We start from the raw sequence: 26445 nt of genomic DNA, 5'->3' as shown, positions 1-26445 counted from the left end.
TAAAACGTTTAGGGCCGGCTGCAGGCCCAAATAGTAATATTTGGATTTTGCTTTGTAATTCTTGGTTGTCTTATTGGGTCCAATTTTATGTATAAGAGAGTTAAAATTGAATGTAATCGGACGTTTAAAACTATAACTATGTCAATTAAATAGGACAAATGTACATAATAAATAATCATTTGAGTTCATGTATATGCATTGTTGTCAAAGAAAATACTTTAAAAGACTTATTCATGCATATGCATTGCTGTCCAAGATTAATTTTTCTTTGTTAGTATTATCTAAAATAGGCAGTTAGGTGTGGCATGGGCCGGGCTGGATTTTAAAACATATAGAGGAATCACATGACATGCCCACAAAACAATGCCTATGGCTTGACTTGTTGAGCAGAGGGCTAGCGTATTCATGAGCCGGGCCAATTTTCGTAATTTGGCTGCCTAACTTGGAATACGCTTTCTTGCGATCGAAAAAGGTTCCGGTTAATATTAGTGGAATGAATTGAACGATGAAGATGTAGCCATCGAAGAATTCAATTATGCTTCACTTTTCTTCTACCCTTACTCGTTGCAAATAATCACCTCTCTTTCTCTCTGTCCTCTCAATTTAACACGGCAAAACATTTAGATTTATTGCAATTTCAGCCAAAACAATGTAGTTTTGATAAGTACTAATGCAACATCTTTTTAATGCGCGATCACTAATATATGTTGAATGTAAAATCATACCAAATCCCAAATTTAATGATTAACACGCAAATTTAAAAGTTGATATTCAAAATTAATTTTTTTTTAAATTGAAAAATTACAGACAAATAACAAATTTTCATTCTACAAATTACTTATATTAATTTATACCTACAATACTTTGTTAAATGCTCAATTCGTTCGATATGTCAAAATCCACTCGACTGGGCCCATTTAACCAGAAGTGACAAGGTGGCAAATGGCTTGTTTACGCAGTTGGATCATTTAATGATTGGGCTTTTATAGCCCATATCTTAACGAATACACCTATTTTACCATTTAAAAATACTATAACCATTTATTTATATAGGAGGTGTTTGATTGGTCAGATAGTCCAAGATATTGCCTCTTATCTGGGTCCTATCTAGTTTTTGGTTGGTACGATACACATCCTCGACGACCCGGGATATGAACACCGACCCGCTAGCATTTAAGATAGCTACCGGCCAATTGGATATATGTCTACCCAGGCCATCATCCCTGATAGCCCACTACCTCACCGTATCAGAACACGAACTTCTTACCGCAATTACCATAACACCCCCAACCTTCCTCCTCAGTTCATTCGGTTGGCATTCATCATTCTTCTTCGGTTTGAATCCTCTTTATCTCAGATCGGCATCCCTCAATTACCCATCGGCCCGGACGATTCTACGGCTGACATCGACGCCAACGACCATAGGTAACACACCTTGAAATTTGGGTGTGACCCATTATCATTAGACCCGTTGCATAATAATTGATTTTCGTTCTACTGCAGGTTCACTAATCTGTGCCGTTTGAATTGGGACAACTCGGTTCCTCACACGGTTATTCATGGCAAGGGAAGAGGGCGGCCCTACGAGTCAGGTACACATATTTGCATTATTCAGCATCATTCAGATTAGAAAATTGTTGTGATTGTGTGCAAATTTTGGAGAATTGAACTGGATTCCTGTGACTACAAGTGAAGATGCGATTCATCTAAATTGGGTATTTACTAAGTAACTAGGATTAAAAAAACATGTATATTAGTGTTGAGATCCAAGTGAATGCTGCAACTGTTGTTTTGATCTCGTTCCTAATTTGGATGTACCAATACTTGTCTTTCTAGATCATTGATTACCTTGTTGTTTGGTGGATGTGGTTGCTGTTTTTTGTTGAGTTTAGAAGGTTATCCAGTTTGGTTTTTTTAACCTGCAAAGAATCAATTTATTTCATTCAAAATGTGTGATTAAATTATCAACAATATATTATTGATAAATCTATAGTTCAATGAATGCAAATGTATGTCTTCGTTCATCACAGGGGGACCGTCGGGGTGATGATATGACAGCCTTGTTGATTTTGCTGGAGGAAATAATAAGCAATTTTCAAATAAACTTGCTGCTTATATCTTTCATACTAATGCTCATTAGCCCTGAAACCCGAAAGCGCAAACGATGGGACAGACTTGGCCCCACGCGGATGCTCGATTCAATTCCAGCTCATGTGAAGCAGCTGGATAGGTTTGTGCGGGTCACAGATCGTTCATGTATAGATAATTTAAGGATGGACAGAAACACATTCGGCCGTCTATGTCGTATTCTCCGTGATCGTGTTGGTTTAATTGACAAGAAATTCGTGACTTTAGAAGAACAAGTTGCCATGTTCTTATGTGTTTTATCACACCATAAGAAATCTCGTATAGTTGGTTATGATTTCATGCGGTCCTCCCAAACTGTGTCCAGATACATACATACTGTGCTTCGTGGTGTGCTTACGCTTCACAGTCTGTTTTTGGTGAAGCCCAAACCTATAGACGATCAATGTTTGGATCGGCGATGGAATTGGTTTAAGGTGGTTGAATCTGCCTAATGTTTGTCTATGTAATATACAACAGTTTTTAATAAAACATTTTATACCAATGCAGGGGTGTCTAGGAGCATTAGATGGAACGTATATTAATGTACGAGTGCCTATTGCCGATGCCCCCCGTTATCGAAATCGGAAGGGTCAAATCACAACAAACACACTAGCCGTGTGTGATCCACAGCTTCAGTTCATTTACGTCCTATCTGGTTGGGAAGGATCTGCAGGCGATTCAAGGATTTTACGAGATGCAATAAGTAGCCCACTCGGTCTCAAAGTGCCTAAAGGTTATTTTGTTCTACATTGTCATACTATTTTAATTTATTATTTAAGAATGAGAAATGATGAAATTGTCCAAATGTTTTTATCATTTTCAAGTTGCTACTACCTTTGTGACAATGCATATGCAAATGCTGAAGGCTTTGTGACACCATATAAAGGAGTTCGTTATCATCTGAAGGAATGGGGCCCAGGTAGACAAGCACCCCAGACACCGGAAGAGCTGTTCAATTTAAGACACACAAAGGCCAGGAATGTCATTGAACGATCTTTTGCTGTTCTGAAGATGCGTTGGGGTATTCTAAGATCTGCAAGTTTCTACCCGATCGAGGTGCAGTCTGGGCTTATTATCGCGTGTTTCTTGTTACACAATTTCATACGAAGTCAACTGGCGGTTAATCCAGTTGAGGCGGAATTGGATAAAGAAGCCGAAGATGCGGATGAAAATAAGAACGAATATGTGGATGGTGATCATATTAGTAGCGTTGAACCTTCAGCATCATGGAACAACAAAAGAGATGATCTTGCAAGAGAAATGTGGGCCGAGAGAAACAATAGGTAACCGTGGGCGATCGGGATGTATTTGTATGAGTCCTGCTTGGTGCACCAAGACAATTTTGTAATTTCCTTTCTTCTACACTACATTCGGGTTTTGGTATGTTGTGTTGAATGCTTTATTTGAACCTCATTTTTATTTGATTATTAGGTGTTTTATAATATATTTTCTTTAATAAGGTTTATTGGGTTTATTAAAGAAGATTGACACAACATAATCGATTAATTTATCGGATTTAAAGTGATCCCTGCATTTTCAACCGGCTTCCATACGAAATCATACCTTATAAATTGAGATGGATTAATTAATAGATCACAAAAATTAGAATGAATCGACAACCCTCATCAAATAGTGTAGCAGTTATATATTATCCTCACTAAATCAACACATTTTAAAGGAATAATGTAGTGCTAAAATAGGGAAAGGCAAATTAACATAGACCATGGGTCGTTTATATGGCATAGCACCTAAACCAACTACATAATCTACTACCCTCGCTGCAATAACTCAACGAGGAAGGATACAAGTTAGAAATACAATTGAAAATTTGGTGAATGCATCCAGAGACCCTACATAACACACAAACTACAAGGAACATAACAACAAAGCATAATTTCAAACTAGATATGTCATCATGCAGACGGCTGCCAGCTGGGCTCTTATGGGCGATCGAACCATACATAAAACTGGACTTCATTAGTGTCGATGAGCTTAAAGTGGCAGCGAGTACCCGCCACCAAATTGTAGTGTTGTTTGAAACGACGCCATCCACGGCTCACCCAAATTTTGGTTTGGCTATGAGCCATATTCACTAACCAAGAATCTCCATCCACATTGAAATATACAGGATCTTGAAGGGCATTCATACGAATGTAGCGGCGCCAAAAAGGAAATGGAATCTCCAGCGTGCTTCGGATGTTAGCCGTCGTCAGCATCACAACGAATGTCGGACAACCGTCGACATCTACCACACCTCGGTCATAAGCATAGTCATCGTCGTCCGATGTTTCGATCTCCTATTCGGATGGTTCGTAGTCATCCTCTGTATCACCATCGGGCTCGACGCTATGATCAGAGTCATCTTCAGCAACCGCTTGATTTTGTTAAAATGGGGTGCGAAGATAAGGATCAGTGAGACTCAAACTACATGATAAACAAGTTAATACAGACAGTAGTGCATTGGTGACATACTTACTTTGTAAATCACTCAGAGGGGGGCAACCGGTATTCGGCTTGTACCTTTTCACATGGAACACACCCACGTCCACCATTGTGAAGGTCAGAAAGTCGTTGTGCACAATGTTGTTAACGATGCGAAAATCCGCCCATCCGGCGTGGAAGTGGCACCCACTTGCGATCCGAAGTAGGCGCACTCTCCACTGCCGGCCCTTAGGCATCACCAGTCGACAGTCGAATGGGAGTTCTGCTCCATGGTTCGCCACAAATTCAGGAGGAATCCGCTGCACCAAAATTGGGGATAAACAAAGAAGTTAGAAGTTGGCTTCGGCAATCGTTCTAGCAGTTATCGCATAAAATGAAATATGCAAAAACTTACTAACTCTTCCATGCTATTGTCCTCGGAGAACGTTTTGAAGAAGGTTGGAAGCCTGAAGTAATCCAAATCACCATTATTAGCCATGCTAGAATTTGCTAGTTTGTTAAATTGGAAGTGTGTGGGTTGTGGTGAACTTCAATGTGGTATTTAAGATTAAAAAGAATCAGCTTTAACTGTGCAATTGAAAGGATTTGATGTTGCCTACACACTGCATCAAGAACCAGAACAGAGGAGTCATATATGACTTATAAATGCATCCACCCATATTCTTCCCTATACGCAACCTTGTGTTGAGTCTAATCCGGAAACAATTGAGAATTTAAAGCATAAAAGAGGAATCCGATGAGGATGTTCTTATATTTGGAAATTCTCAACCAATAAAAAATAAAATCTATTCCAACTTTATGCGGTTTATATGCATTTTCTGCTTTGAATATATGCGGTTTATATTCAATTTTTTGCCTTGAGTATAGGCAGATCATACCAGTTATAAATCACCCTTTATGCTCCACCATTTTACAATATCATTTAGAATAACCGTTAGAAAATATTTTCCTCATTTATAAAATTTTATATATGAACTCTTTTATATAACAAAATTTGAAAACTTAACCAAAATAATTTACAAAAGGAAATTAGGCAACAGGGATACAAAGTCGACTGCTTTATAACAATTATGTATTTATAATATTTGGGTTCAGATGAGGTTTTGTAGATTATTCATAGCAGTTAAATCAACAAACTCTGTTTAGTTTGAGTTCACACAATGATACTGTGTAATTAATATTCTATTAATATTCTATTAGTAATTAATATTCTATTAGTAATCATTGGTATAAAATGTGTCATGGTAGTAATCTAATTATCTTCCACGTTTTATACAAAATATTGGATGAGTATGCTAGTTTGGACTACATGCAATCAAGCATAGCTATTAAGACTACACGTGTGATGCATTATCATTAGTAAGCCTAATATACACAAAAGTATTTGCTTGAGTAAACATGAGTATTTATATATAATTGTTAAATGTATATGAAATTTATTAAGACTAATTAGATTTATATCAAGTGCATGTATGGTACTGATCAGGAAACCTCTTCCCCACCATAATCCTATAACACAGTACGATTTGAGGTCGGCTACTCTCACAATGTAGACTAGACATTTATCTACCCGTTGTAAGTGCTCAACCATCTTCCATTAATGACACTTGAGATATTAGTGTGGCTCTTGTATATAAGCTGGTCGAACCATAAGCACAAATATTGTCTACGTCCTTCATATTCTATGCAAAATGTCCCTCCAAGTTCCTCAGCAATCAACCTTCTTCTACCGAGGGAAATGGTGTCGTGAAATGGATACCCTTCTCCTCTCGACGTTGATCAATTTGAGGAATGGTCGGGATTGGGAGGATGGTAACGTGCCAAATGAAGTGATCTGCAATGTCCGGGGAGTTATAAATTCTCCCTTTGGATCTGATCTATCGTCCGAAGAAATATCGGTTCGAGTGAAAGTGCTGAAGGCTCGGTACACCAAATTTAAAAAATTGATCCCCACGACCGTAGTTGTGGGGCATATGGAGGACAAGGTGGTGACTGCCGACGACTCCGTTTGGAAGGATATTTTCAAGGTATATCCAGTTATATTTTTGAGTAGATGTTGTTAGCCTTTGTATTATATGTACACAATAATGGCGGTTATATTTTTTTGTTAGTTGGATTCTACCGCCGGCGCATATTATTATCGTGACGAGCCGGAGATCCCTCTTCTTGCCTCATTATTTGGGTTATCTGACGTCAAAATAGAGTTCCCTAATGAGGTGATAACCCTATCAGACACCACTGAGGTTATCGTGCTCAGTGATTCAGTGGTACCCGACGCACCAAGACGGGGGAACCAATATGATTCACCACCCGATTCTGATGAAGTAACCTCACCGATGCCGGCCGCATCTGGTCATGTGCGGCGTAAGCTTTTTGATGGTGGTCTTCCATGCTTCGATGTGGTCTCCTCTACCAGGTCTCCTACCCATTTTAAACCAGTGCAGATGGGTATGTTCTCTTCCCCTAAAGGGTCATCGTGTGCATCATGGAGTCCATGCCCGAAAGCCCGTAAGACAGGCCCGTCGATCGACGGATAATGTTGCATTCCAAGAGAAGCTACGTTATCAGTAGGGGCATGCCAATGGTCTTTGTGTTATCATTGCTTTAGCTCTATTTTGCAAGGAAGTTATTGTAACTCTTTTATTTCTATTGTTATGGGTAGGGGCCATCGAAGTAGTATTTTGGTGTCGTTGATGTATGTTTGCTGTTCGGAAGTATGTACTGTTTTGCTTGGGATGTAGGATTAATTAATATTATTTAGTTTGTGTTATGTTTAGAAATATGCCCTTGAATATTAAATACCTACAAACACAGAGCAAGCAACTCACTGACCATATCAACATGAAAATGTGCTTCCCATCATACATAAACCGCATATGGTTCGGCAAATATGATAAATACATACAAAATATTACAGTTGTGGCTACACATTTACTATCATTGGGTGTAAATGCATCCACAACTCATTGAGAAATATCACTACTGATATCCTCATTGTAACTAGAATGAGGAATAACATAAGGTCTTAAAACATGACACATCAATTGATGTCCTCATTACAACTAGAATGAGGAATAACATAAGGTCTTAAGACATGACACAGCACTTCATTTCGACAAAAAACATCACTCAAGAAACATATGTGCTATGCATCTTGTGTGTAAAGCATCCCATCAATCTCCAAAAGATCAATCACAAAGGCCGCACGAGCAGCTTCGGACAATCCCCGAAAGAGGTCCATTAGCTCGGGCTCCTTCACTAGCTTCTTTGAAATATAGAACTGTTGTTTCAGAGTTAGGCCAGGAATACCTTTTAGTTGATCAAACACCTCCGACCTTTTGGTACTTAGATCGAACTCGTACCCAATCCTGGCTGAAATATCTTTCAATCGCTCGTTTGTGTCAGTGTGTATCTGTCCCATGAGAGTAAGGACGCCGTCGATCTTATCCTCTATTTTCATTTTCTTCATAACCTTCTTCGACTTCTTGGCCCTTGCCCCAGACCCAGAACCGGAAGCAGCCCCTGCTACAGCCCCCGTACCCGCCATTGGACCTGCTCCTCCTCCAGCCGCTGCACTAGCTCCAGGCGCACTGCCCTCCATAACAGGTTGGCTCTCATCTACCATCTCAGGGAGAACTCCATCGGGGAATAGTTCGTCAGGGAATAGCTCTTCAAGTGTCATCGGGTGGGATGTATCAGCTTCGTCGTTGGAGGCGTCATTGGAGGGCTCTTTATCTCCGTAGATTCTTCCAACTGCCTCCCCAACGTCTACTTTCCGTGCCCCATCAGCATGATCCTTTCCAAACACTTCTTTCCACTCTTCATATTGAGGCCAAGATTTGTTCCTCATGTATTTTGCATTTCTGTCTTTCTGCCCGAATCGATACACCAAGACAAACTTAACATTAGTAAATGCAGTGACATTAATCAAGCTCTGAATGTAACAATGAAGAGCATTGCAGGTGTTGATCAGTAGGTGGAATATTATACCAATATTTGATGAAGTTCAATGATGTAAAAAACCACTATGAATTTACATCATCACATTCTATTTTGTAATCAGCACTGAAACCAATACCGCTCAGTTGAAGCATGTTTCTCAGAGAACCATAGTTCTTCCTCCAAGTTGTTAACTTTGAATAGATGTGGGGGTGAGGCAAGATGTCCGTCTTTGGAAATTCAAGCATGATGGCCTCCCTAGCCCGCGTAAGATAACCTGCACGGAAGCCATTATCGGCCCTCCATCCTTTGGCAGCCAACTCCTTCATCGTTGCCATTAGGATCTCTTCCTCGCGAACTGACCAAACACGCCTCGAACGGTCAACCTTACCTTTTTTTTCGTGCCCGAATCGTTGCTATCTACAAGGGGATACAAGGATAATAAACCAATAACTCACATGGAATAGTCTGATATGAAATATAAACAAGGAAATGCTCAATGCACCATTACCCTCCGGTATAGGGCTACCACCTTCCTCGCTTCCTCCTACGGGTTGGGATGACATGCCGTCCAAGATTAACGAAGGGTTTGAAAATGATACTGATGAAAAAAAGATTATCAATTACACATACTCATTTTCCTTCACTTGCATAATAAACATTCCCAATTGAACACAAGAAAAATCACAAAAAACAAACGCAATAACAGTAATGTTTATAGCAACTATTTCAATATTGGTATTGGATCTAATTTGCCTAAATTGTATTAAAGAATGAGAGGTAGAAAACAGATGTAATGAATATGAATTCAATGAATTGAACGAATTCAACGATTTAACTAACCGTTGTAGAGCATACACGAGAACCAAGTCGCTTTTTGATTCGGAGTAATGGAGACCCTTCCGTCGAATGTGAGACGGATGATTGTAGAGGTTTAGGCGAGGCGCGAGATTTTTCATTCTCCCGCTAGTTTTATGTTTGACATAGGGTTTCAAGGACTTTTTGGCCAATACGTCAAAATTATGAGGACATTTTTGTATATTACCATATTGTATCGGTAGTTTGTGTTGGCCAAATCAAAAACTAGATATGGTAGCTGAGAAATACAACAGTACAACCAAAAAGAAGTCTATCTACTTTTTTGAAACAAGAATCATGTAGTATTGGTTTGAACAACCCAACAAAACCAGTTTGCTATCAGTACAACCAAACGAACCCATAGTCTATCATCGATAAGAATTTCTTTATTTTCCAATTTTGCTTCAAGTCCTCAAATATTATTTCAACAAAAAAAAATAATCAAAGATTCAATCATTAAAATATTTGTTTAAAAATATTTCAAGAACATGAATGGGTTCAGCAACTATAGACCTTACATGATAGATTACTATTTGATGTAAATATCTTGAAAGTCATCTCCATTATTATACCTTCTACATTTTTTATTTAATTTATAATCTCCAATCTCATATCAACTTTTAAAAAAAACTTAACTAAATGACTTATATAAAATGGATATACATCTAATTCTATTGTTATGCCAACAAGGCAACAATTTGACTAATTTCCTTTCAAATAAATTGTGTACCTTTTCTATTTTTTAAAGATCCATAACACTTTTCAAAAATTAAACGTCTCTATACTATTATTTTGGATTTCATTATTGAATATTTTCTTCAAAAAGTTACTCTCTACGAGAAATTGAAGTTATACATTTCGGACTTCACACAATGTACCGAGTAATTGATTATACAGTAAAATTCGAACCATAGAAATTTATAGAAATAATATAACTGTACAAAATAATGACTGTCTAATTACCTCCAATTAGGGGTGGGAATACGGATATCGGGTATTGGATTTACCCGTACCCGACCCGATACCCGCAGGGTTTTGGATACCCAATATCCAATTTTATGGGATTGGGTATGAGATTGGATATTGAAATTTGAGATAATTCGGATATTGGATAACCCGAATGGGTATCGGGTATTACCCGAATATCCAATTTATTATTTAAACGCATTTTTAAATTAGGTTTAGGCGTTTAGCAATGAATGCTTCTATATTTTGCTTAGTTGTTTAATGCTTTTACTTATTGCGCAACCAACTCATGTGGTTTTTATATTTTATTTAATTATTTTGACTTTTGAATTATATTATTGGTTGCTTCTACAGTTATATTAAATGCGTAACTTTTATTATTTTACTTACATATTGCATAACCAATCCCTAAAAATATAATCGTATACTTTAAAATAAATGAAACATTAAAGATATTAGTCAATTTAAATATTTCTATATTTATTTTAATATATAAAATTTTAATTTTTTTAACAGTTAATAACACTTGTAAAGAGTCGGGTATTTGGGTACCCGATACGTCGGGTATGGATACCCGGGGCGGGTATTGGAGTACCCGAAAATATATCGGGGCGGGTTTTGGATAGATATTTCAATGATTTGCGGGTTTGGGTACCTGATTTTTTCAGGTCGGGTATCCACGGATACCCGTATTCCCACCCCTACCTCCAATCAATATTTGGCATAATGGATTGTGAGAATAAACACATGTAAGATTGCAAAAGAAAATATTATCGCTTATTGAGAATTATATCCACAAAAAGTGTGGCAAATTAAAAAATCAGAAAGGAAAATCAAAATTGGAAAATAATGATAGAGAACAAAAAAGGAATTCAAAATTAGTTATTGCTAATCACCTCAAAATGCAGAAGTGGCAATAAGATCTCGATAATGGACGATAGTATAAATGGGAAGTCATTGCTGTTAAATTCTAAATAAAAGTGTCACAATTGTGAACACGGTATTTTGCAAATTGAAATTATAAACTTAATTGAAAAGATTGGTTGCTTTTTGTCATTTCTGTTTGCTATTGATACACACATTGATTGCTAAACACCCCCGAACAAAATTATGGCAAATGAATAGCAAGAATAACCGATAATTTAGAATAAGAAAGTTACAAAATTCAGTTGAATATCTTTACTACTACAAAAAGATACGAAATTTCATCCAAAATATTAGTCATAAAAAGCATTGGCTCAATCCAAAATCTATAGACCTTTTATTTTGGTTAGTTTGAAAAATTGAGTTCTTTACCATCTTTTAGTAATATGTGACGCTATTTTTTTTTTTTTTTTCATTTCTATCTCTTATTTGTCCACCTGCAACTAATAGTACTTTATTTATTTGTGAATAATTATTTCATATGTCTTCTTTCATTCCTCTACATATAATTATCTCATTTATTTTTGAAGTAAATGGATCCACATTTAGTCACTAATTTATCCATATTTATTATTCTATAATTAGCATAGTCTATCAGCTTTTTCCATTAACTTTTTATATTTTATTATTTTTGTATTAAATTCGTAAGATTCATTGGCAAGATTATTTGGTAATCTATGAAGAGGGTGCATTCGTAAATGATTAATCAAAGTCAACAAAAGCATTTCAAAATAAGAAATTCGAAGGCAAAAAAGGAAAATGAATAAACAATACGCGGTATATTAAAATATTTCTGGATACACCCAAACGCCTTTAATAAAAGTCTATAAAAAGATAATATTCCATTACTATATTGGTACGGCTTAAATATCTACCGTTTCTTTCCAATATACCCATGCTCATCACGTGACATGGGCCCCACGTAAGAAAATATCTCACTAACCACCCTTCAACCCTAGTTACTTAAATGAGTTAAATCAATAGCAGTAATTTTTAATAATCGACATTTTAAAATAACAATATGCAATATATTTAGGGGGGAACTAATAGAGTAATTTATTTTTTCATTTATTCCAATAATAGCACGCTTCTTAATCATGGTTCACATCCAACCCCAATAGCTTAGCAATCTCCGCCTATATAAATCGTCCTCTCCCTCACTCTTCTTCATCAGCTCGCTCATTTTCCTTCTCGTATCATCGTTTCAGTTCTTCAGTTTCTCTAGAAATGGCTTCCGCTGATGTTGAATTCAGATGTTTCGTAGGTGGTTTGGCCTGGGCCACTACCGAGCAATCGCTCGAGCAAGCTTTCTCTCAGTACGGCCAAGTCGTCGATTCGAAGGTCTGTTTGCGAGGAGATCGGATCCCAATCCATCGTTTCTCTCTCATCTGATCTGTTTCCGTTACTCTGTTACTCTCTGCTACTGTTACTGTTTCTGTTACTAATTAGCTTCTGGAACGGTACGTTCTATCTTCCTCTTTTCCATCGAAGGGTCGAAGATTGAATAATCGCTTTTCAGTTCTTTGTTTCTCCAGATCTGTGGTGTAATTTGGTAGATCTGATTGTAATTCGTCTGGATTCGATTGTTTTATGCAGATCATCAACGATCGTGAGACTGGAAGGTCCAGGGGATTCGGATTCGTGACGTTCAACGAGGAGCAGTCGATGAGGGATGCGATCGACGCGATGAACGGTCAGGATCTGGACGGGCGTAGTATTACCGTCAATGAGGCACAGTCTCGCGGCGGAGGTGGAGGCGGAGGATTCCGTGGACCTCGCCGTGATGGAGGCGGCAACGGCGGTGGCTACGGACGTCGTGAAGGCGGAGGTGGATATGGAGGCAACGGCGGTGGTTATGGAGGAAACGGTGGAGGTTATGGCCGCCGTGACGGTGGCGGTTACGGTGGGGAGCGTTCTTCATACAGGGGTGGATCTGATGGAAACTGGAGGGAATAAGTATTAGGTTGCGACTCTTTATTAGTAATTTCCGTTGCTGTTTGGTTACTTGTTCTGTTACGGTGTTCCGCTATAAGTGATTTGTTCCTTGGGTCTTTGGTTACTGGATTTCTGTTGCTGTGTCGAATTAAAGTTTACAACGTTCTGATGAATGAAGTGAATTGATATTCTAATTGAATATTGTGGGAGTACTTATTTTTGTTTTTGGTTGTATTTTTCATTGAATTCAGATGCAGATTTCATCTGTTTTATTATGTGAAATTAAACTGGTACATTTAAATGAAAATGAATAATTATGAACCAAAGGAAAAATTAAGACCCAAAAATTGTGAAATGTCTCGCTTGTTTACAGTAAGAATTACAGAAGTATTAACTCTAGAGTCTTAAGTCTCAACATATGCAGATTGCAGATTACTTAACTAATGACAGCCCTATGCTGTGCACAGCCCGGGATCCATTTCCCCATCAAATAGGTATACATAACATTTATCAAATAGGTACACATAACATTTAAATAGTTTTTACAAGCTGCAGTAAATCCTAAACTATTGAATGACCTCTTGTTCGCCAACAAGCTTTGCATGGGTCCCGCGAGCCACCTAGTCGGACACGCGACACGTCTCGGTTGATATCAAATTCACTAATAAAACTTAAGAATGTCAGAGGGAATACCGTGCAACAACGTCTGAACAAGTTTAAAACATGATGAATGTGCAATTGAACTCGGTTTATATCAATTTTGCTAATCAAATTCGTACTCTAATTTTGCAATCGTCACTAGCAGAAAATGGATGGGCACAATTGCCATACTTGGCACTGTAGTCGTAAAACTGACATCTATTAACAAACTAAAAGGTATTGAGACAGGTGAAGAGATCCCACAGAGTGAATTGGGATCTTTTACTCCACGGCCAAATGGATTGATAGAAAACAAAATTGGGAACAACCAATTTAAGAATAAAATGGGTAAAGTTAAATGTTGGAATTGCGAGGAGTTTAGACACTTTAAGAATCTACGTGAGACACCAAAGATATGTAAGATTAGTGATCAAAAAGAGAAATAGACAACAAACAATACCATGTCTCATGAGTCATGACGATAGTGGAGCGTTGGTTTTAGAATGAGTAGCCCCATGAAATCATAGGTGTTGGATTTTAGAGCATCGTTTCATTTATCCAACGATTTTGACTTAGAGGTAAACTATGTTTCTGACGATATTGGGTTTATACATTTGTTGAGTATGGAGCTTGAAAGGAAATAAACTAGTCCATGATTTTATGTGTATGTATGTGTATTATAAGCATTTCCAAGCAGCTTAAGTAACACGTATTCCTTTTTGAGACGTGATATGCTAAGTGGACATTTCCTTTTTGATAATAATTAACGCTTTTCTCTCTCTTACTCTACTTTATTTTTTTTTTCTCACTTTAATCAACTATACATTACTTAAATTCTTGTGCCAAAATAAAATTGCCTCACTTAGACTAGGACAAAGAGTATTTCTTAGGATTTGTTTCCTAATGTAACTAGGATTAGAACTCTATATATCGCCGAAATACAGAGTTGTTCTCTCATTTTAATTTGCATAAAAAAGTTACATAATGTAATTCTTTGCATGATATTGCATCATTCATTGATACACATCATATCGAACTTTATAAAAAATTTATGTGGTTATCTATTTTATATTTGTGATTATTTCCTATCAACAAATATCAATAACCTATGGTTCGATGGTGAGAAAACACAACAGGGATCGATGGAAAGTTTTTGTAAAGTTTGATGGATCTTATTTTGGCTTTTGAAAAAAAAGGATAAAGATTTGGTTAAGTTATGGAATTGTGGGGAGTATGTGCACCTTAAAAGTGGCCACCCTAGAAATAGAAGAACAAGGGTTAGAAAGCCAAAAAGATAACAAATACTACTACCATGTCTGATGAGGATAGATCTAGTGCTGATCTTGAGTGTAACTAGTCTGTCTAGAGTGTTGTGCCATTCATGCAGCAATATTGGCATAATGAATACTTATGTTTCTAACGATTCTTGGGAAGGTATATCTTGCTAGTGATGAGCCATTGGATATCGTGAAAAAAAGAAACATGATGATAGTGACGTCCAATAGATCCGTGAAGATTACCAATAAAGTTATGATACTCTTAGAGGTAGGAATGAAAGTACATTGTACTATATCACAACTAACTCCAATAATTGTTTTTTGCTTTGATCTTGTAAGTGGAGCAAATATTGCCGATTTATTACACTTCATCTTGGCCATGTAAGTGAGAAAGAATGAAAATAGTGTATGCTAAAAAAGTTTACTATTTGAAAATATGTTGAAGTTGACCATTGCGAGTATTTCATGTTTGTGAAAAATGTCACATATTCATCAGTTTTATATTTGTATTTGTAATTATCTGTGTAATTTGCATTAGAAAGTTATATAGTAAAATTCCTGGCTTGAAATCACCACCAAAGGTATATTTATATTGTTTCAGTCAATGTGTGTTCATTTTTTTTATATTCGTGATGAAAGGTTTATTTCATAATAGAAGGAATACTTGAGGTTAAAATTATTAATACATTCATTTTTTCGGGAGATAAAATTATTCCATTGGCGAAGCCCGACTCACACATGTGATATTTTTTGAGATAGGAACCTAATATCACATGGATTTGAATTTTGAATTATGTAAATTTCCAAATTTAATTTCGAATATAACAGAAATTTGTAGTACTTGTTGGTGACATGAGGAAAACCTTAAAGCACAGCCCATAAATTCTGAGCAATCCAAAAACTGCAATCAAATACGCAAGCTCTAAAAATCTCTCATAAGTAACCAATTGTATAAACACGAAAACCGCACAATTCAATTGTATAAGCCAATACCGTGATGTATAGCTTTGCTTAAGTTAGGAATTAAGGCGTAGTCTAGCAGACTATGGGCATGTCCATGGCTTTCCCGCACCAAGCTATCATGCTTAAGTGTGTGTGTGTGTTAGTGTTCCGAAGAGGGCCCAACCCTCATGTAACATCTTTCCCCACTTTCTTCGTTTTTTAATTTAATATATTGAACCATAAAAAAAAAAAGGAAAACTGCATATTTCAATTATGAATATTATATCCCTTTGTATATAAGAACTAACTTTTTTTTTTTCCTGAAAAATAAGGAGTACATTTCAAGTTATTCTCATTTTTTGTCCTATTTAGCTTCCGAATTAAAAAATTATTCACAATGATGCTATTGCTAATTATCTTAGGTTATTCTGGGCCAAAACTCTTGCCTCATATTCTCTCTTGTGGTACACACGACTATTCCAATCATATCGTATCAAATTTATTATTTGTCACTAGCCACATATCTCAATCTATGAATATTCATTTATTGAAACGAAATTAAGCTTCCACGACACCAACCTCCCTATAAAGTTTGCCATATCGAATCTCATTCCATCAAAAATATCTTTTTCACCAATCAATACAATTTTCAACCTTCAATTCCAATAGTCGTATACTCACTAGGTCCCCGATTAATTGTCACACCTTTTCATTTCGGTCCATCCATCAATAATTGTCACATTTCATTTTTTTTACCATAAATGGTAAGTAGGTCATACATTCCACTAACTCACATTTTATTATAAAACTAATATAAAAAATGGGTCCCGCATTCTACTAACTTTTTCAACCAACTTTTTTTTACATTTCTTAAATCCCGTGCCCGGTCAAAGAGTGACAATTAATCGGGGACGACTAGCTTCAATTTCACAAACCGATTTTTCACCTTCAAAATTCAACAAGTTTAATTAAAGTGCATTCCGAAAATAGCTTGATTTAATTAAGAATTCCGATCTGAATAATCCACAATAGTTTCACTAAAAAATTAAAATAAGGCCCCTAATGAGATTCTAATTACAAGTTGAAAGAATATGGACCATCCTACAAAATTCCCGAGCGTGACAGCCAGATTCAAACATGTTGTAACAATTTTTATACAAAAAAAATGGAATTTGTGAGACGTAGTTAAGATTGTATCTACAAATTTTGGTGAAAGTTCACCTTTTGAAAGATTCCTTTGCCTCTCAATACGCATATGTAACTATCATATAATCATTGTCGATTAGCCTATGATTGGTGATAGCCCCAAATTCCTATCGCATATTTGCAACTTGTAATATTCCCTCTCAACAACATAAATTAGCAAGAAATGAACAATTGCTTTATGCTGCCAAAGTTTGCCAAATATGTAATTTTCTGATTCTCTCTCATTTAATTGCTTGGTATTTAATTATTATTTGTAATAATCCATTAACAAGATTTTGGGCTTTGTTAGATACCAATAAAACAAAATCCAACTTGGTCCATAGAGACCGAAAAAAACCCTTATCTTCCGCGTACCTTTTGGCTTTTGCAATATTCCATAAAAGAGAGTTTCTTTTATGTGTATATTATGATGGAGATATATAAGTAAATTTACTAAGTATGTTTCCACTAAACAATGATTAATTACTATAACTTCCAAGTCATTCCATATATACCTCAATATAATGCTATAAACAAGCAAAACACTTAACACAATGTTCATAAATAACACCTAATTAGAGACAAAAAACAAATCATGTTTCTACTCTTTTCTATCCTTGTTTATCTCTGCTAAGATTCACCAATTTTTCACAGCAGATATTTCTAAAAGAAAAAAACGAACGGTGGTGACTTAGATATAGCCAGAGATTGCAGGTGCTTCTACAAACCTCCAAATTCTGATTTTTATAATCTCTATGGCTGTATAAGGTTGTAGAATATATTCAACACAACAAACTCTACCAATGTTTTGGAAGATTTTGGGAAGCAATTGAGGCCCCTCCAAGGCACAATTGAATCAAACAAATGCATGGACAGATCTTTTTTTGTGTTGAAATCGGAGATAAGATTATTAATTTTATTATGTCGACATGCCTTGTTCACCCTACAAAACTAACACAATCATTGTACTGAACTTGGCTAATACGCCTACGGATTTCTTGGAGCCAGCTTGTTAGTCGACGACATAGAAAGCAGAGAAAAATTCAAGAAAATAAAGTGATCAATAATTCAAATATGATCAATTTCTGCACTAATTTTTGAGAAACAAATTGCAGTCAAGTACATTCCATTTTGATGAAACTCTTGTACTAGTTTGTATGGTTTTAGACCCTCACAATGTTTTAGATAAGCCCACTCTTGTGATGTCTGTCTTGACAAATTTTGCTGTCTGTCTACCATATAATTTGATTTTGTATTTTTCTTGTTTTTCGTTTTGGGGTGTAGATATTTTTGCCAAGTGGGAAGTAAACAAACCAATTAATCAGCTGAATTAGCAGTTTAACATGTACAGATTTCACACTTTTCTTGAATTAAGTATGTGAAGCCACATTCTTGCACTTGAGATGCTCCCCATAATTTGTGATCAAATCTAGGTGCAAAAGAAGGCGTGATTAATTAACAAAGAGGTGGGATGACATTTTATATATGCAGATTCTTGAAAGGTTGTAATAGTCCTTTGTCTTGCTTCAATTGTGGTTCTTAACTAGACAAATCACTTAAATTCTTCAAGATTTTCCAAGTTTATAGTCCAGCTGTATCAACACCCCACCCAACCCCCTAACCATATGAAGCTTATAAATAAGCACCATACCATTTCCCACTTCCTCACTTCTACACTTGACCTCATTAGCCTCTTTGTTTTCTTGTTTCTCCCTATTACCATTTTTTTTTGTTTTCCATTCATAAACAAAATGGCATCGACCTCGATCTCTCACTCGGGCAGCAGCAGCAAATGGTCTGCCCAAGAAAACAAGGCCTTCGAGAGGGCTTTGGCCGTTTATGACAAAGATACCCCTGACCGTTGGGCCAACGTTGCCCGAGCCATTGGGGGCCGGACACCAGAGGAGGTGAAGAGGCATTATGACATCCTTGTTGAGGATATCAAATATATTGAGAGTGGGAAAGTCCCATTCCCAAACTACCGGACCACGAGATAAACAAATTTTTAAGGTATCTATAATCAGTCTCGTGTTTTATGTTATCAGTATGTTTGTGTGTCTCTTATCTGACCACATTGGTAGATAGTAGAGTGAAATGTGGCAATTTCTCCATCATTGGTAATTAATGAACTTGGTTGGTGATAGTGAACATAAGTAATTGAATTTGTATGTAAATAATTAGACAAAAAACTATGTTGTTATTAATAATTTGTGCTCGTGGACACTAAGACAGGTAGGCCAGCTTCATGCATGTACTTATATATGTAGTTCCCATTCAATTAATCTAAAATCCTGCAGTTGTATTCTAGTGGTGTTGAAGTACTTAGAAATAATATAATATAGCATTGTCACGTGCAATTTTGTTTTCTATTTAGTGTTTTAACCACAATTTGAGCACGTTCTTTATTGTTTGCCTTTGCAATTTGCATGAATTCTCTAATATTCCATGCATGCAGAATATAGTTTACACTTCAAATCTCCTTTGTTATTTGATTTTTGTAATTTTTGGGAATAATGGGTATTATATGTTGTGATGCAGGTAATTAATATGAAGAGATTAAATAAAAGATGGAAGAAGGCAACCTATCTAATTGAAGCAATTATATATACGTATTTAGTTTTATTTTTTTTGTAGGAGTACTATTTAAGAATCATACAGTATTAGATGGTGATTCGCTCATGTTGGACGAAAGTTGTCCCTATAAATAAATATTGTATGTGACGTGGCATTATCAAACTATGTACCGATGGTATTTTTGAAGGAAAAATTTACAATAAAATGTACTACTTGCTAGTATTATTATATCGATCAGTGCGGTGCATGTTCATAATATTGCTAATTAAATATAATTTGTGAGATAAAAAATAGTATAACGATCTAATCTAAATATAGAATATTTTAATTTGTTGGAAATAGTATTCCTATTTTTTTTTTCTTTTTGGTTAGATGGTTTTATTTTATTAATTCTTGAAAACACCTATGAAGGAAAATAGAAAATTCATCATTGGGGTCTGAGGTATATACGTTTGTGTGAGTGCGTATTCTGTTTTATACTATCCATTAACATAATCACTCGACAATGTGTACATGATGAATATACACTAAATAATGGAGTACTATAATTAGAAAGTAGTGAGAGAAAATATTGTAATATTATTTGATTTATCTATTCACTTTATGTCAATAAGGGAAAAATAACACAGTATATATTTTTAAGGAATAAAAATAACATTGCTTAACGAAGTAAAAAAAATAGCTTAAAAAGGATAAATTGTTAGAAAAATCACAAAGTTTGATCAATTTTAGTCAATCCCACATCAATAATGATAAATTATATAATAATTTTAATTATTTTTTAATTGTACTATCATTTAGCATTTAGAGGGAAATGTATATTACATGGAAGTCAGAATCCATAATGGTTTTAGATATTTGTATATTACTCACCAAAGCCATTAATTTTAGTATGAAAAATAATACTAGTAAAGTATATGAATAGACTAAAATTTATTGGCTTCCAAATCATACAATTTTTTCCTCCAAATCTAAATCAATATGAATATGATGATTAAAGAAATATCAAAGCTATAATAATCTACATTTTTAAAGTGTGACATTAACCATAAATTTGACCAAAATTTATGAGTACAACTATATTTTTTATGATAATTTTCCCTTTCAGATGTAGAGATTCCAAAGCCAAGAGAAAGGCTCGATTTTTTTTGTCATGTCTCTCAATCAAATCAAGTATTTGGACGTTGAAAATAATGCGATATTTTTATATACTGGCAAAATGATGTGCATAAACCAACGCATTCGGACGTCGTATGAAATATTGTTATAGTATATAGCTTGATGGTTAATAACATTGACAAAATGACGCGCATAAAGCAAATTGGCGTGGACATTTTTAATATTCAAACATTAGTTTATTTAGAAATTGAAGAAAAAGCCACTAGAAAATGAGATAAATAAAAGGTACAATAAGTACAATCGCCATAATTTTTTAAAGAATTAATGAACATCATATGGAAAAAACGTCTTTCTCAAAAATAAATAAAGACACAAAATAAATCAAAAGAATGTGACGTCAACGGGAGCAAAATAACTCCAATGATCCAATAACCATAACATTAATTTTTTATTTAAGTTCTTCAAAATGGGAAACGGTAAATACCTTTTCAAATACCTTTTTCTTTGGAGAATAATTTTTCTTAAAAAGAATGTAAATATGGCGGTAGTTATAAGATTTGAACTTTCTATTTAGTTTTTCCATTGGAGATGCTCTAATATTGTTTTGACACGTATTGCCAATATATATTTTTGTCGGCGATAAATTTATTGACAATGCTACTATTTAATCGAGAGATTCCGATTCTAATTCTAGTACTCGTACAATGTTACCATTTAATATTTGCAATTTTCTGTAGTGACAATTTAGAGTAGTGATAATACATCGAATATTCTTACACGTTTTATTATATCAAAACGTAAGACGACCAAATCCACCAGCAACATATAATATAAGCAGAGCCGCACTATGAAAAATACAATTAAAAATTAGCAAGCTTGCTGCCAATTTAAATTACTTAAACATTGTAAATGTAAAAAGTGAATATATAGCATGATAGCAATGCTAATTTGATTTGAATGCAAATAATAGAAACACCTTTTCATTGATCTTATTCAATTGGAGGATTTCTTATAGTACTCTTTTGACCCGTCGTAATCATGTTACCATTTATTTGTATTCTTGTAGTAATTTATATGTCCAATATTCGTACAAGTTTGTATAAAAAAGAAAGATGATCAAACCCATCATATAAGTAGAGCCGTACTATATAAATTATTTGAAATTCGTGAAAATTACAATTAAAAATTAGCATGCTTGCTGCCAATTTATACTACTTAAGATAATCATCCTACTAAAATACATTCTTTCTTAATTCACTGCAAAAGCTCTATAATATTAATAACTCAGGTTCCCCGTCACATCTTTAGAAGGTTGAGTAGCCTGTCAAAATACAACAAAATTAGTTTATTACTTACTACTATTATTATAATAAAATCATACGCAAATATACATCTTATGTTATATGTAACGAGATCCAAAAAATGCATTTAATTAAGGCTATTTGAATTAATAGTAACTGTCCCACTGAAAAAGACATGCTTTCATTCCAGTAGATTCCGAATATTTTGGCTTGTTTTTAATAGAAACATTTTTATTACTCACATACCCTCATGGCCTCACACAATATATATTTCTACTCTTCTATATAAGAAAAATAATACTAATGATTAACGGAAATGAGTGAAATGTAAAATTATGATTTATGACACAACGACGAAACATGTATCTTAAATTCCTTTTCCATAAAATAGTAGTAATAAATAGCAATCCTTATATTATTTGACTGAAAGTAAATGTATAATAGTACCTTATTCAATTGGAGTTTTTCTTATACTTGGGAATGGGAACGTAGCCGGAATCGATGCGGCAAAGATCCTCTATGAGAATCTCGTAGTGGCGCTTCACCTCCTCCGCCGATTTCCCACCACCCACGGCCCGGGCCACGTTCTGCCACCGGTCCGGAGTTTCAGTGTCGAACCGGGCCAACGCCTTCTCGAAAAGCTTGTTCTCTTGTTGCGTCCATGAACTGGACCGGTGAGCGCTTAGTGAACCGGATGCCATTGATCGACAAAAAAACACTAAAAAAGTGTAATATTTGGCCCCAAATTAAAATCAAGAAAGAAAATAGATGTGGATTTGAATTGTGGGATGATGGTAATTTGCTTGCATGCAAGCTTCTTATATACTAGTACAAAGGTGAAGGTGGGTGGGGTGGGGGTTTGGCCAAGTTGGGGAATATGCAATTGGGAAAAGTTGAAAATGAGTGAGTCGTTTGAAGTATAACCACACGGTGAGGGTGTTTGTACGTGTACCAATATTTTCAACATATATATCATATTCTTTTTCATTACTTTTGATTCCCTTTTGCAATTAGGTGTTCCAATCTTGTAGGAATATAGAGATATGAAGTTGAAATACTTGCATTTGATGAGATATACTCAATATTAAGATGATATATAAATTTAATGCTATGATAAAAGGGATTTTCTATTTAGTAATAGTGAAATAACAGCGATCCGATCAACAACCTGTAAATATTGGGTTTATATAATTTAACCTATTTTACTCATATGATGTTTCGATAAAATTATAAAAAACAATTTTCTTCAATCTCGATCTTTCATATTTTCATCTAATAAATGAGATGCAGTGTTGCATTAAAGGGTTAAATCTCAAACAAAATTCGAGATGACGAAAAATTCATGAAATAAAGTTGGTTTTGGAAGTCGAAAGCGTAGATATTTGATGAATGATTGATTCGCTTTGGAGAAAAGCTCTTCACTCATTATTGGGCCATAATAGAAATATTCCTAAATTTATTTCACCTTTTAGGATCCCTGCATTAGTGAGTCTATACCCACTCCAATTTGGTCCTACCCGTTTTTGGGTCCAATAATATAAAAATTCCCATTATTGCAGATACAGAAATTTATTACATTCTTTTTTAAAGTGAGAATTAGATATTGATTTTTGGGGTTAGCCATATTTAGATTATTTGAGCGTGATCACTTTTGAAGAAATGGGGTTAAATTAATTTTATCATTTCTCCCTGTTTGCTGTATTCGAATTAATTCTTTGAGACCAAATTTTGATACAAAGCATGCGCTGTTCACGCAAGAGGCAAATTCATTTGAAAAGGCTAAGACTCGCTATCTGCATTGAAAACTCAACCAAGAATTGATGCTGAAATTCCAAAGTCATCCTTAGCTTTCCACCTCATCCTCCTCTTACTCATGCTGAGTTTTGGTGAATTTTTGAAGGGGCTAATTCCATCCTTCCACTTTGAAAATTGGTTCAAAAACCTAAAAAGTGGATACTGTTCGGCCCATAATTCATCTCAAAACTAGCTAACTAAACATAGGTGCAGAGATTTAAATATGTGCGCCATAGTACTCAATGTTTGGACATAATTCATTTCTTGGATTTATTAGGATTGGGAAACTAGAAGGGTGAACACTCCCTTATATTTGTTGAGTGTGGCTTAATTGGGTTCAAATTAAGATAAGATTGATTAAGAATATAGAAATTTGATAAAGACAATTAGTTTTATTTTGTTTCTCTATAATTATTCATATATTATAAATAGTATATTATTCTAGAATATTTACTCCGCGACTATACAAGTCATCAATTCACCATAAAGAGATTCAGTTTCATTTGATTCATTGTTTCATAAAAACTAGGCTTGCTCTAACGTATTGTCTCTTTAAAGCTCAAAAATCACAAGGGGTTTTCTACAGTATAATAAGAAGAAGAATAGGTACTAATTATTATTATAATACTACTTCTACTACTACTAATCATAATAATAATGAACATGTTTAGAGCTTATGCTGTTAAAGATTGAATAAAATTGACAGCCAATATAAAAGATATAAGTAAGAAGTGGGAAAATGATGTTTGAGAAATGGTCTAGATGAGTACTCTGTAGCGGCAGATTTTATGCAATTTAAGTAAGCCCAATAAGGCAATAACAAATCCAAAATGAAGAGCTTAATTATACAGTGTTAAGACTTAAGAAGAAGAAAACTGAATTATTTTTAGCCATCCTACTGAATTAAATTAAATTTGAAATGCTGCGTAAATGTCTTACTTATCCACTGATAAATATGAAACTCAAACAAAATAGGAGTAGGTGGTAATAAATTAGTTAAGCATCAAAGACATTGCAGGTTTAGTGTTAATTTAGGAATTAAAACATGAAACCTTGTAGGCTGGTCTAATCGACCAAAATTTTGTCGATCGAAAATTCGATCGTCCCAACTTTAGAAATATATATCCACTATTCGTCGTCTTAAAATTAACCCCTTCGTTTGGAAATTTTGTTATTGAATTTGATTTTGTTCATGTATATACTCCACCTTTTATAGTAATAAAATATATTTTTTTGATACGAACGTAATGTTACCATTTATTTATATTTTTGTAGTAACAATTAAGAGTAATTTATACGTTGAATATTGGTACAAAGTAGGAAGATCAAATCCACCATAAAAGTAAAGAAGTAGTAGTATTATTTGAGAAGCGTGAATATTACAATTAAAAATTATCATGCATTCATGCTTGCTGCGAATTCATACTCCATTTACTAAACAAAACAAAACGCGATTTTTGCGTTAATAATCATCGTACATTCTTTCTTATTTTACCGCAAAAGATAACTCACGTGCCCCTTCACATCTTTAGGAGCCTGCCAAAATACAACAAAAATAAATTAGTTATTACAATTAAATCATACGTAAATGCACATGTAACGGTACAAAAATACAGTTATATAAGGCAATATGAATGGTGACTTAATATGTTATTATGTTAATATATAAAAATAACATGTTGATACATTTCATATATTTTGGCTTGTTTTTGTTTTCAAAATATTTGTATTACTCACATATTCTTCCAAACGTCTAATGTAATGTATGATTATGACACATGCATCCATAACAAAACATGTGAGTATATACAAAATTGGATACATTTAAAAAGCGGAAAGAAAATATCTAACAATGACATTAGTATATATAATACCTCTTTCTCTTCATCAATTGGAGGATTTCTTATACTTGGGAATGGGAACAAAGCCGGATTCGATGCGGCAGAGATCCTCTATCAGAATCTCATAGTGGCGCTTCACCTCCTCAGCCGATTTCCCGCCTCCAACGGCCCGGGCCACGTTTTGCCACCGGTCAGGAGTTTCAGTGTCGAACCGGGCCAATGCCTTCTCAAACAGCTTGTTCTCTTGTTGGGTCCATGTACCGGACCGGTGTGAGCTTAGTGAACTCGACGCCATTAAATTATTTGTTTAATTAATTTGAGAACCAAAAAAACACTAAACAAATGTGTAATGTTTGGCCTCAAATTAAAAAAGAAGAGGAAGTGAAATATGGGATGGTGGTAAATTGGTTGCATGCAAGCTTCTTATATAGTGAGGTTTAGGGGGTGGCCAAGTTGGGGAATATGCAATTTTGTATAGTTGGAAGTGAATGACTCGTTTGAACAATAGCCACACGGTGGGGTGAGAGTACGTGTAGTAATACTTGCGACATATATAGGCATTTACTTATTTTTGTTATATTC

General features: G+C 35.0%; 7 protein-coding genes across 8 annotated transcripts; 4 read left to right on the top strand and 3 right to left on the bottom strand.

Annotated features, from left to right (window-relative positions):
• Positions 1–1254: 1254 nt before the first annotated feature.
• LOC125187574 (putative nuclease HARBI1) lies at positions 1255–3569 on the top strand. 2 transcript variants are annotated; one of them, XM_048084194.1, is made up of 5 exons: positions 1255–1425; positions 1504–1592; positions 2031–2561; positions 2635–2860; positions 2993–3569. In XM_048084194.1, the coding sequence occupies exons 2-5, from the start codon at positions 1560–1562 to the stop codon at positions 3412–3414; spliced, it is 1212 nt and encodes a 403-aa protein (XP_047940151.1). In that variant the 5' UTR covers positions 1255–1425; positions 1504–1559; the 3' UTR covers positions 3415–3569. The 2 variants fall into 2 exon arrangements, with proteins under 2 accessions (XP_047940151.1, XP_047940150.1); XM_048084193.1 differs by having other exon boundaries at positions 2635–2861; positions 2952–3569.
• A 371-nt stretch (positions 3570–3940) lies between these two features.
• On the bottom strand, positions 3941–5147 carry LOC125186566 (B3 domain-containing protein REM20-like). Its single transcript, XM_048082946.1, has 4 exons — positions 5138–5147; positions 4964–5015; positions 4604–4868; positions 3941–4501 (listed from the first exon to the last, which is right to left on the bottom strand). The coding sequence occupies exons 2-4, from the start codon at positions 4973–4975 to the stop codon at positions 4425–4427; spliced, it is 354 nt and encodes a 117-aa protein (XP_047938903.1). The 5' UTR covers positions 4976–5015; positions 5138–5147; the 3' UTR covers positions 3941–4424.
• A 929-nt stretch (positions 5148–6076) lies between these two features.
• Positions 6077–7345, top strand: LOC125191266. The gene is made up of 2 exons (XM_048088781.1): positions 6077–6596; positions 6681–7345. Exons 1-2 carry the CDS (start codon positions 6261–6263, stop codon positions 7104–7106), a joined length of 762 nt encoding a protein of 253 aa, XP_047944738.1. The 5' UTR covers positions 6077–6260; the 3' UTR covers positions 7107–7345.
• A 5067-nt stretch (positions 7346–12412) lies between these two features.
• On the top strand, positions 12413–13390 carry LOC125188988 (glycine-rich RNA-binding protein GRP2A-like). The gene is made up of 2 exons (XM_048086137.1): positions 12413–12597; positions 12853–13390. Exons 1-2 carry the CDS (start codon positions 12484–12486, stop codon positions 13210–13212), a joined length of 474 nt encoding a protein of 157 aa, XP_047942094.1. The 5' UTR covers positions 12413–12483; the 3' UTR covers positions 13213–13390.
• Positions 13391–18918: 5528 nt separating this feature from the next.
• Positions 18919–20033, top strand: LOC125190729 (transcription factor RADIALIS-like). Its single transcript, XM_048088105.1, has 2 exons — positions 18919–19244; positions 19773–20033. Exon 1 carries the CDS (start codon positions 18986–18988, stop codon positions 19229–19231), a length of 246 nt encoding a protein of 81 aa, XP_047944062.1. The 5' UTR covers positions 18919–18985; the 3' UTR covers positions 19232–19244; positions 19773–20033.
• Positions 20034–22057: 2024 nt separating this feature from the next.
• On the bottom strand, positions 22058–23009 carry LOC125190590 (protein RADIALIS-like 3). Its single transcript, XM_048087920.1, has 2 exons — positions 22676–23009; positions 22058–22248 (listed from the first exon to the last, which is right to left on the bottom strand). Exon 1 carries the CDS (start codon positions 22927–22929, stop codon positions 22681–22683), a length of 249 nt encoding a protein of 82 aa, XP_047943877.1. The 5' UTR covers positions 22930–23009; the 3' UTR covers positions 22058–22248; positions 22676–22680.
• A 2350-nt stretch (positions 23010–25359) lies between these two features.
• Positions 25360–26253, bottom strand: LOC125190617 (protein RADIALIS-like 5). The gene is made up of 2 exons (XM_048087959.1): positions 25897–26253; positions 25360–25558 (listed from the first exon to the last, which is right to left on the bottom strand). The coding sequence occupies exon 1, from the start codon at positions 26156–26158 to the stop codon at positions 25910–25912; it is 249 nt and encodes an 82-aa protein (XP_047943916.1). The 5' UTR covers positions 26159–26253; the 3' UTR covers positions 25360–25558; positions 25897–25909.
• Positions 26254–26445: the final 192 nt, after the last annotated feature.

The sequence above is a fragment of the Salvia hispanica genome, chromosome 5 (assembly GCF_023119035.1).
Source record: "Salvia hispanica cultivar TCC Black 2014 chromosome 5, UniMelb_Shisp_WGS_1.0, whole genome shotgun sequence".
NCBI lineage: Eukaryota > Viridiplantae > Streptophyta > Magnoliopsida > Lamiales > Lamiaceae > Salvia > Salvia hispanica.
This window is presented reverse-complemented; position numbering and strand designations above follow the sequence as displayed.